At 40.7% G+C, this 12,239-nt stretch overlaps 1 protein-coding gene across 1 annotated transcript in view; it reads left to right on the top strand.

Annotated features, from left to right (window-relative positions):
- Positions 1-12,239, top strand: part of unc13c (unc-13 homolog C (C. elegans)) — a 296,369-nt gene that overhangs the window by 48,582 nt on the left and 235,548 nt on the right. The window contains exons 3-4 of the mRNA XM_088333511.1: positions 10,373-10,395; positions 10,916-10,962. Coding sequence (XP_088189637.1) covers positions 10,373-10,395; positions 10,916-10,962 — 70 coding nt within the window. The remainder of the gene's footprint in view (positions 1-10,372; positions 10,396-10,915; positions 10,963-12,239) is intronic.

Here is a 12,239-nt window from a genome sequence, read left to right as displayed (position 1 = left end):
ATGAAACAGAATCATCTGTTGAGAAACATGAGATGGGAGTACGAGTTATCATTCTGTTCAACGTTTTTTAACATTGGTAAATGTAAATGTTCTGCATTTAAATAGCGCTTCTGAGGTCAATGAAAACCTCCCAACGCGCCTTGCAATGTGCTTCACACTTACCCATTTACATACCGATAGCAGCGTCAGCCATGCAAGGCAACTGCCTGCTTATCGGGGGCATTAGGGATTCAGTGTCTTGCCCAAGGACACTTCGACATATAACACGGAGGAGCTGGAAATCAAACCCGCAACCTCTTGATCCCAAGACGAGCGCGTTACTGGTTCTGTTGAAGTATTATGTATTCTTGCTGAATAGAATATTTCAGATTATGTGATTGAGTGGAGAGGAGAATGAACAAACCTTTTTGAACAAAAATGAACAAAAAAGGAGAGTGATGAACACCAAGAGTATAAGTATGGATGTTAAGAGGGGACTGTATGAGAGTGTGATTGTGCCGACTCTGCTGTATGGTGCAGAGACTTGGAGCCTGAATGCAGATTTGAGAAGGGAATTCAATGTTTTTGAGATGAAGTGTTTGAGGACTATGTTAGGAATGACAAGTTTGGATAGATTTAGAAATGAAATTGTGAGAGACAGAACTGGAGTAGTAGCGGAACTGAGCAAGCGTGTTGATAAGAGTACTCGGTTGGTTTGGACACATGGAGAGGATGGATGAGGAGCGAATGTTGAAGAGGATCTACAGAGCAAAAGTCAATGGAAGGAGACCAAGAGGAAGGCCGCGATTGACGTGGATGGATGGTGTTACGAGTGCACTGCAGGAAAGAGGTCTAAATATAATGGAGGCTAGAGCTCTTGTTGGTGATAGAAAGGAGTGGAGAGTTGTTGTGAAAGGAAAGTGGGATTGTGGACGCGTTCTTAAGGATGAGCTGGGCACCCGTATGATGCGACAGGGGTAAACCAGTAAAAGCTGTCGGGCCCTGCTGTTGAACAAAAGAGTGTGTTGTGACCCTGACCCGAGTGACATGGCCGCTTTCTTGTGTCCCGTTTCATCTGGAGGGACGAAAACATGACCAACTTAGGTGCCGAGGTGCCTAACTTGATTGGGTGTTTGGGCAATTGGGTTGGCCATGGTCCAACATTTTTTGTGTGTGGTTTTTTTTTCCCTTATATTTTCTTTGTTATTGTATGTGTTTGTCTTGCTGTCGGTCACCCATCTTGAGGGATATGACCAAGGTAGATAGATAGATAGATAGATAGATAGATAGATAGAAATAGTTATTACTGTAATTTGGTTAAGGGCATAATCCGTCTCTTTGTTTATGTTTTCCATTGTTTTTCAATATTCTCAATGGTGCATGCCATTTTCCTTCACAATCTATGCAAAAAATGCAAACATTAGGACCGATTCTTAAAATGATTATTTGCTTGAAAACTTTTAAGGGTCAGGAACTCTAATGTTCCATATTTTTGGAAAATCAGGAACTCAAATTTCCCATAAATCAGAGCACTCTTTCTATGTGCATATATGCTTTATAGTTTTTCTTATATCTGCCCCTTTTTTATGTGACTTGACTCAGCAAAGGTTGGAAATACTGATCTCTGGCACTAAAGACATTGACAGCAATTTTGTTGGGAAAAAAAATAGGTTTAATAGGCCTCTCCTCTCATGGCATTATTAAATCCTCTAGTAAGACTTGACCTGACGTGATAAGCATCACTGGAATCTGTTCCATTAGTTTGAGACAAGGTTAAAACGATTTCACTTGTCTAACCTCTTCTGTCATGTGTCTGTTGACTATTACCGTGCTTTCCGCACTATAAGGCGCACCGGGTTATAGGGCGCACCCCCAAAAACAGTTTTTGGTCCTATATTTTCCATACATAAGGCGCACCAGATTATAAGGCGCTACAATGGGAACGTCGACAAAACAGTCAGATAGTTCAGTCGAACTTGTTACCCCCTTGACATTCCGAAAGCTTGCAAAAAAGCAAATACGTGCCTCAGACATGTACGGAATCAGTGTCTGTACGATGTCACCAATCACTCAAATGCATCGTTCCAAATATCATTCGGAAGGTTAAAGTCTTGGGATTCAACAAATGCCAAACATTCCTTAGTTTCCATTTTATTTTTTGCTGGCAACTGTGTGGACAGAAAAGTAAGAATTTTATTGTGCAGGGAAACGGGGTTCTTTACCGTGCGTATGACAATAAACACTTTGAATTGAATTTAGTTTAAAAATAGACTCATCACAGAGACATCAATATCGTTCTAAAACAAGATACCGGGAAAATATAGAGCCGCATAGTTCACCTAAGTTCTCTTGCAGCCATCACGTTCAATAATGATACGTAACCATGGTCTTCTTACAACCGTGAGTGTAGTAAATCCAGGAGAGTAAAATATTTACAAATACAGAATAGTAAAAAATGTTTTCTCCATGCCGTAGTGCAACCCAACGTGTGATTCCCATTCATCTTTTTCGGCCAATTGCAGGCTTTGTTTCGCCCCTTTAGCCTATGCGAGCCTGTAAATGATAAAAAAGGATCCGCCCCCTTTACCTCCGAATAACTTTAGCCAATAGTGACTGATTCAAATGATGATTGACACATTGGTTAGGAAATGAAACGCCGGTATATAAATCCCAGCATACACCGCGGACTACTTCGCCTTCGGGGAAACTCTAGTCGGCGGCTGCTTGCCTTAGTTGCAAGACTTTGCGACTTAATATTGATCCATATATAGGGCGCACTGTATTATAAGGTGCATGGTCAGCTTTTGAAAAAAATAAAAGCTTTTAGGTGCGCCTTATAGTGCGGAAAATACGGTACTGAAATCTTGATTCCCCCCGATTACATAATTAATGTTTCACTTGCTCTGGGGATTTGTTTTTCCTCTCTTACTCGGTGTGCAGATTTAACAGTATGAGTAAATAGACATACTGCAGCAAACTGTACATAGGCCGAGCGTGCAATGTCCATCCTGGAGCGAATGTTGTGTATTTCCCACTATCAGCCAAAAGCAGGCTTTTTCTGCTCTAGTAAGCACTGATCTATGCGAGGTGTGATCACGCGTGTCGGCACCAAGATGTTAAATTTACTGCGATTGTTACCCGCGCAACACTTTGCCCACAGCACAGGAGGAAACCTCGGGCACTATCTTTGTTACGATATATATTTTTTTTATTCCTCGCCCTGAGATTTAAGGCACCTGCGAAATGAGGTTCATCTCGGCCGGCTGTAAGGCTTTTATCTAGTGCAGCTGTGGACCAACGATGGCTCAATCTTGTCAGGCCGCGGCTCATAGTAGCTTAGCTGATTGCCATCCATGGTGGCTGCACAGGCAGCTGAGTGCAGATCCTCGGCTCGTCCGGTGACGCCACATCCCATATATTGCGGCTTTGGTCAACGTCAGCCAAGGGGTTGCACTATGTTCTTATTCCAAGAAGATGAATGTCTCCTTGGGGGCAGGGCTGCAACTAACGACAATTCTAATAGACAAAGACTATTGAAACGATCAGTCAAATGATCGGATAGTTAATGATTTTTCCTTAAATTTACCATACAGCAGTGTTCCCTCTAATCTGCACGCGTGCGCAATTGCACACTGCTTGCACATTCTCAGCGCACAAGAAAATCTAGCAAGCACATAAAAATGAGGGCTCAAAATTACTAATTAAGAAGCGACTTAAGTCAAAGTTACAGTGCATGAAGATAAAAATACACGGGTTCCCTTGACGTTGTGTCCTAAATGCGGTATTTTGAAGACGAGTCGAAGTAGAACGTAATTGAGTAAAGTTAGTAGAGTTTGTCGAGAACCGGCTTCTTTGGCTCGGCTCACTAAAAGGAACCGGCTCTTTCGGGTCCTAAACGGCTCTTCAGGTTGTTTTTCCTTCTTTTTCCCAACATGACCAAATGTTATGTAAAACTATGCACACAATGACTTAAAGGAAGGGGGGAATAGAACAAAAAAGAAAAAAAATACCAAAATGAAAAAGTAGTGAAAAGCTGAGAAAAAAAGAAACAAAAGGAAGAAAAAAAGAAGGAACATTTTGGAAAAAAGCCAGAAAAAAAGAAAAGAAAGAAATGTAGGAAAGAAGTAAATAGAGAACAAAAAGAAAAAAAGTAACAGCTCGGAAAAAATAAACACAATGAGTTTTTTTAAAGGAATTAAAAAAAAAAATAGAAAAAAACAGGGAAAAAGAAGAAAAAGTTTGTGTTGCATTCAAATAATTTCCAATTATATCAAGTGAATCTTGTTGCCAACATTGTACTTCCACTAAAAATGTGATTAAGGAGAGTTCTGTATCTTACAACCCACTCAATAAGCCCCCAAAAATGTTAATATTATGCGACAAAATATATCAGGAAATAAAAATAAATGGATATCTTGTGAAAGAATTGTAAGAACAAACGACGTTTGTAGGCCGTGCAATCTTTGCAATAGTACATGAGTCAATTCATTCAAAAGAGAAAAATAATTTTGCATTGCCGGAAACTCAGCAAAATGTAACTTGATGTCAAGTTTTGGACATGTTTGATAATGAATTATCTTGCCACACTTGGGATTATGGTTGCTCACTGTTGTTTCAAGCGTTGCTCACCGACTTTGTGTGAACGCTCAGACCCGTAAGGAAAATAACAGGGAACATTGGCATACAGTATGTCACAAAAGTGAGTGCACTCCTCACGTTTCTGCAGATTGTAATGTTTAATAAAACATCACTGAAAAAACATCACTTTGAAACAATGAAAATAAGTATGTAAACAAAGGCCTTGGCTTACTGGAAAAATATCCTCTGGTTGTGAGGAACCAGGACGGAAACTCGGACCCATTTGCGTTCGTTTTAAAGGAATCTTTATTGGAATGAGTTGTCAGAGCTTGTTTTGGACGCCAGTGTTTGTCGGTCATCAGCAGCTTTGGACGGAATGGCAGTTCCGTGACAGGTAGGCAGAATCGATACAGCTAAGCGGGCAAGGTGTAGTAATAGTGTGCAATGATCTGTCGTATGTACAGCCTTTTGAGACTCGTTGTGATAAAGGGCTATACAAATAAACATGACGTGAATTGACTTTAAATGAAGGTGCTGTATCTGAGTTGGATCAGGAGGCTTCCCCTGCTACTGGTAACCAGGGGAGCCAGTACTATCTGTGTCATGTAGGGTAACAAACCCCTAACCCCCCCAAAGAAAACAGCCTGGAGCAGGATGGGTGCCGCCAGGCTTTACTTCCCCAAGACACCACACAGGAAGTGGTGCTCCGATGATCCCGGCGGTAAAAGGATCCGTGAACCATGATCAAGGCTAAAATGCTTCATATGCATGCTTGTTGTTGACACTGTCATTTCTTGGCAGCAATAACAGAAATCAAACGTTTAAAATCATTGGCAATGAGTCTTTGATAACCTCATCTCATCTCATCTCATTAGCTGCACCACTTATCCCCAGTAGGGTCGCGGGGGTGCTGGAGCCCATCCCAGCAATCATCGGGCAGTGGTCAGGGGGCACCCTGAACTGGTTGCCAGCCAATCGCAGGGCACACGGGGACAGACAACTCACTCGCTCAGTCACACCTAGGGACAATTTGGACCGGCCAATTCACCTGAAATGCATGTCTTTGGAATGTGGGAGGTAACCGGAGTGGAGGAATTTTTGCCCACTCTTCTTTGCAAAATTATTTCAAATCTGCCGTATTGTTGGATTGTCTAGCACAGTATCTCAATTTAAACTAAATTCGAACATTAACTTGGCCACTCCAGGACCTTTATTTACTTCGTTTTTGAGCCATTCAGAGGTGGACGTGTTGGTGTTTTTTGGATTAAATGTCCTGTTGCATAATCCCAGAGCTCTTGAGTTTGAGGGTACGGACGGATTACTGGACATCTCTTTCAGGATCTTCTGGTAGACACCAGAATTCATTATTCTGTCAGCCACAGCAAGTTGTTTTTGTCCCGAGGCAGCAAAGAAACCACAACACAGCAACCACCGTGCTTTATTCTTGGCATTATGTTCTTTTCGTCAAATGCTCTGCCACTTTTACACCAGTTATAAGGGGATACACATTTTTCAAAACATTCTATTTTTGACACATCGTTCCACATAATGTTTTTCAAAAAGTCTTGAGTATTTTGGGCAAATATGATATGACTTTTAATGTTCTTTCAGGACAGCAGTGGTTTTTTTATCTGGGAACTCTCCCATTGATGTCAATTTTGGCCAGTATCTTTCATATAGTGAAGTCATGAACACTGATCTTAACTGGTCCGCTCCACTGCATCAGGACCAGGACCACAGGATGTGGTTGATGGTATAATGGATTCTGGTGTTTAGCAGACAATCTCAAAGGAAAACGTCCAGCCATTAGTTTGTGACCTCAACCCAAGCGTACTTGGATTGTGCAGCGGGATACGAAACACACCATCAAGTCCACCTCTGAATGGCGCAAAACAGAATAAAATGACAGTTCTGGAGTGACTAAGTCAAAGTTTGGTTTTAAATCCAATTGAGATGCTATAGTGTGACTTTACACTGGAAGTTCATGCTAGAAAACCCTCCGATATAGCAGATTTGAAACATTTTTTTAATCAGTGTTTCTCAACTGGTACGACCATTGCACCGTATTTACAAGCCAGGCCCGAATCAAGAAAAAATCCAATTCTCACATGTATTAAATGGAAGGATTGTGCAGTTTAAACCAGAGATAGTAGAGTATTTTACACCTTTCTAACCGACTCCGTAAAACGTTACTATAGCAAAAGAAATGAGTACCCAGAATATCAAAAAATGTGTACCTAAATAACTTCAAATAAGTAGATAATAACGTACAACAGTAAACAGCTGAAAAAAATACCAAAATATTTTAAACCATTTACTGTACCTTCAAGCAGTTCTTAAATGGCCAACACTTTTCTACGTTTTCTTCTCCTTATCACCAACTTATGAGGAAACCATTTTAATGAGCAAAAAATGAAATTAAACAAATAAAATCACGATAAAATGAGATGCGCTTTCTGGGACAGGACGAGTGCACTGCATTAAAGAGAGGATGACTGGAGCCGTGTATTGTGAGATTTTGGGGAACAACCTCCGTCCCTCAGTCAGAGCATTGAAGATGGGTCGTGGCTGGGTCTTCTAACATGACAATTACCCGAAGTACTCGGACAGGAAAACCAAGGATTGGCTCCGTAAGAAGCATATCTAGGTTCTAGCATGGCCCAGCCAGTCCCCAGACGTGAACCCATTCGAAAATATTTGGAGTGAGCTCAAACTCCGTGTTTCTCTGCGACGGCCTAAAAACCTGACTAATCTAAAGAAGATCTGTGTGGAGGAGTGGGCCAAGATCCAAACAATTAATCAATCAATCAATCATTTAATCAATGTGGATTTTGTAGTACTTCTGGAGTATTTTGTTTAAATGCGAGTGATTCCAAACCAATTTGATGAAACTAAACTATTTAAAAATGAATATAAAGAAATACATAAGCATATATACAGTCGTATGCAAAGGTTTAGGCCCCGCCTGATCATTTTTAGTATTTTCATTTATAAATCATTGGTTGTTCTGATCAGCAATTTCAGTTAAATACATCATATAGCAGACAAACACAGTGATATCTGAGAAGTGAAATAAAATGTATAGGATTTACAGAAAGTAAGCAATAATTACCTAAGCAAAAGAAGGCAGGTACATACATTTGGGCACCCTTGTTGTTTTATTAATTTGAATACCTTAACCACTAATTATTGGAACACAAACTTTGTTTGGTAAGCTCATTGACCCTTAACCTACATACACAGTTGAAGCCAATCACAAGAAAGTCTATTTAAAGCAGCCAATTGCAAGTTGTTCTCCTTTCTGCATCTTCTCTGAAAGAGTAGCAACTTGGGAGCCTCGGAACAACTGTCAAATGATCTGAAAACAAAGATTGTTCAATATCTTGTTTTAGGGGAAGGATACAAAAAGTTGAAGAACACAGCATTCCAAGACAAACACTTGCTACCCACAGTAAAATTTGGTGGTGGTTCCATCATGCTGTGGCCTGTGTGGCCAGTGCAGGTACTGGACATCTTGTTAATGTCAAAATTCGCATTGATTCCAGTGTGTATCAGCAGATTCTTGCGAACAATGTTCTAGAATCAGAGAAAAAGCTGAAGTTACGCCAGGGCTGGATACTTCAACAAGACAACTCCAAATATAGTCCAAACAGTCCTTTTTGATATCAACAGCCAACAAATGTGGAGACAGTTGTTTTAATTAGTGCTATGATCTAGTCACGGTCTTACAAACACCTGTGTGTAGTATATAGTATGTCAACGTAGGGCATTTCCGCAATCTATCATACAGGGATCTATAATCGACCAATTACTTCCGTGCCGTTCGGCCCCTAAAAATTGCTATTCGATACCCGACAGCTCGCACGCGGCTAACGTAGCGTGTCAACATGCCTGTTAAGTCAAGTGCACGCGTCCCTTGAAAGATGCCGTTTGTATCGTGTGGCATTGATCCCAGTTCTTCAATGTGCATCGCTGGTTATTTAGCTCGACTCTCCTGTGTCATCAGAATGACTCTCGAAACTATAAATGGTTCACGGTTCACGGATCCCTTAACCGCCTGGGTCGCCGGGGCACCATTTTTTGTAGTGTGTCTTGGGAAAGTACAGCCTGGCGGCACTCATCCCTCTCCAGTAGGGCTGTACGATCTTTGAAAGAAAAACCTGATTGCGATTTTGTAGACCTGTATTGCAATTTCGATGTGATTTTCAATTTTAAAAGAAAAATGCATTTAAATGGTAAATGGTCTGCATTTATATAGCGCTTTTCAAGTCAATGAAGACCTCCCAAAGCGGTCTACAATGTGCTTCACACTTACACTTACCCATTTACACACACACTCACACACCAATAGGGAGTCAGACATGCAAGGCCTACCTGCCTATTGAGGGCATTAGGGATTCAGTGTCTTGCCCAAGGACACTTTGACATATAACGCGGCGGAGCCGGGAATCAAACCTGCGACATCTTGATCCCAAGACGAGCGAATACCGCCCATTTCCCTACTTGTTCTGTTTTTTTAAGGGAACATAAACATAATGACATACAAATACACCTCGAAATGACGTCCTTAGAGACCAAGAGTTTACGACGATAACAAAATACAAACGATAGATCTACAAATACAAAACAGAATCGCAATTGAATTGATGTTTTTTATTGTCATTATATAAAAGTACTAACAAATTGGAGGCTACCTCATTCCGATACAAGAAAGCGATTTAGAGAGCAGATGGCTAGCTACACGCTAGTGACGGATAACCCCGACTTCTGCAAGGTCTATTTGATGATTAAAATACTAGGGTGACAAAAATAGTGGTTTTCCACGAGTAGTTGCTCTAACTTGTCTGTTTCATTGTTAATGGATCGCCAGTGGTGGCATAAGAGTTGTTAGCTTAGCTGTTAGCTTTCCCTTCTGGCGCTGCCTCAGTTAACTCCCTGACGTGATGAAAACCCAGGCTTTTCTTTCAATTTTTTGACTTTCCTCAGACTCCGATTTAATTGATCAATTCATTTTCAACGTAACGAGCCGCTAAAGTCACGAACTGTCCTGTTTGTGTCAGTGACCTTATTTTTTACTTTGCCTGTTCTTTATTGCCTGGTGCCATTTAAACCTGCTACAAGCTTTTTTCCATCTTCGCAACATTGCTAAAAGTTGCCCGATGCTGTCTCAGTCGGACGCGGAGATTATAATTAATGCGTTTGTTACTAGTGATCCCAAGAGCCAAGAAGAGATCCGCAGGTTTGAGAGCGTTCTCCTTTCGGGCCCCGGTGCTGTGGAATGCTCTTCCCCCTGAGATTCGGTCCGGAACCTCAGTGGAAATGTTGAAATCTAAACTTATAAGACACTTCTATTCTATAGCACATGAATAACCTATATTTTATGTTGACAATATTTATGCATTATTTGCCCTCATGCAGGTTTTAGATCAGGGGATGGTGTAATAATAGTATGTGGTCTGCAAATGTTGTATTAAAACACTGAAGGATTTAGTGGATGCAATATAAGCACTGGCATAGTTTCTAAACTCTCTGATCTTCTTTCAGGAGTAGTTTTGTCGTTTCCATTATATAAAGGCTCTATTGACTCACTCATAAATGAGTTTAATGCTACCCTGGCTAGTGTCCTGGATTCGGTAGCGCCCATACGGATTAAAAACCTGACTTGACTTGTTCTGGTCTGTGCAGCCCTTTGAGACTCTTTGTGATTAAGGGCTATACAAATGAACATGACTTGATTCTAACATCCTGTATTTAATCAGAATTATTGTTATTTGATGATCGTTGATTAAATTCCCTTTCTTTTTCCTCCCCTCAGACTGCAGTGCTCTGGATACCCAGGTTTCAAATCACTGTTTATCCCCATCAAATTTTGTGCATGTGCATGTGTCATCCTGAGATTGGATGCGAAGTTCCAATTTTCTCGGTGTATCCGTCAAGTTTTAGAAAAATAGAAAATAAAATCTACTTTGTGTAAACAATAAAATCCATGTCATCCTCCCGTCCCAACCCATTTTGCAATCCCTGTTTTGTTCACAGATTTGTGTGGTATTATTTTGGTCAGTGAACACAGAGTTACACAATAGGCATATCGAGGCCCGAAGCACCAAGAGCGACATGATTTTCAGTCTCACAAATTACATTGATGTGGAATAATTTGGTCCATTTTTGCCTTTGGTGCTTCCCTCCTTCCCTGCTGTGCTCGCCCCCTTCTCCTCCCACGACTCGCCCATCATTAATTTTATCCGAATTGACTCCTGGATGTGGGAGTGTTTTGTCTTGAATGAGCTGTTTCATGATTGGCCTCGTTGTTTTGAAACCTGCTGTGTTTATAACACTGAATGTGTTTTCTCTCTTGCAGCCTCGCAGCATTCTGGACCCCAAATTGCTCGGCTTGCAGTCCGTAGGGTGAGTGCTGGCTCCCTTTCTCATCGGATACCTTCACCGTTTTTGAATTTTGGGTTTGCTTTCACGCTACAAAGAGGCAGGAAAATGTTACATGGATATTTTGATTACCGTATTTTCCGCACTATAGGGCGCACCGGGTTATAGGGCGCACCCCCAAAAAATAGTTTAATACCAAAAATGTCAATAGTTTAGCGCACCGGTTCATAAGGCGCTACAATGGGAACGTCGACAAAACAGTCAGATGGTTCAGTCCAACTGATTACCCCCTTACCATTCTCAAAGCTTGCAAAGAAGCAAATATGTGTCGTAGATACGTGCAGATGCGGTGTCCGTACGATGTCACTCAAATGCATCGTTCCAAATATCATTCGGAAGGTTAAATTCTTGGGATTCAAGAAATACCAACCATTCCTTAGTTTCTATTTTCTTCTTCGCTCACAACTTTACTGGTTATCTATCTATCTATCTATCTAGACATCTAGACATCTATCTAGACATCTATCTATCTAGACATCTATCTATCTATCTAGACATCTATCTAGACATCTATCTATCTCTAGTAAAATTTAACATGTCAAGCCATGTTTATTTGTGACACCCTTAATCACAAAGAGTCTCAAAGGGCTGCACAGACCACAGATTATTTCAAACCACAGACTATTATGACAGCACCCCCCGATCAAAAACCTACATGAGGGCAAGGAATAACTCAAAAACCTCAACATGAGGAAAATGAAAAAAAAACCTTGAGAAGGGACCCTGAATTGGTTATAATTTATCCAAAGAGCACTTATACATGCAAAAACGATATTTATCCTTATTTCATCATTTAGGGAAATTTGAAGTCTGAAAATCAAGCACACCCACGTTTTCATTTTTTATTTATTAAAAAAGTTTTAAATATCCAATAAAGTGTGTTCCACTTCATGATTGTGTCCCACTTATTGTTAATGCTTCACAAAAAAATACAGTTTTTATCTTTAAGTCTGAAATTTGGCAAAAGGTCACCAAGTTCAAGGGGGGCAAATAGTTTTGCAAGCCACTGAAAATCAGGGTAACTTAACATGGTTGAGGCAAAGGAAATTTTAAACCCTTAATGAGTCAGAAACACAATTTACACACAAAACATTAAAATGATACAAAATGTGGAAAAACACCACTACTACCGTAAATTCCTGACTATAGAGCGCACCCAAATATAAGCCGCACCCACCACATTTCAAGAGGATAACCGCTTCTGTACTTACACAAGCCGCACTTATATATAAGCCGCATGC

Source organism: Urocampus carinirostris, chromosome 4 (assembly GCF_059441175.1).
Source record: "Urocampus carinirostris isolate Australia breed hairy pipefish chromosome 4, RoL_Ucar_1.0, whole genome shotgun sequence".
NCBI classification, from domain to species: domain Eukaryota; kingdom Metazoa; phylum Chordata; class Actinopteri; order Syngnathiformes; family Syngnathidae; genus Urocampus; species Urocampus carinirostris.
The sequence above is the reverse complement of the archived record's forward strand: the minus strand, read 5'-3'. Positions and strand labels throughout refer to the sequence as shown.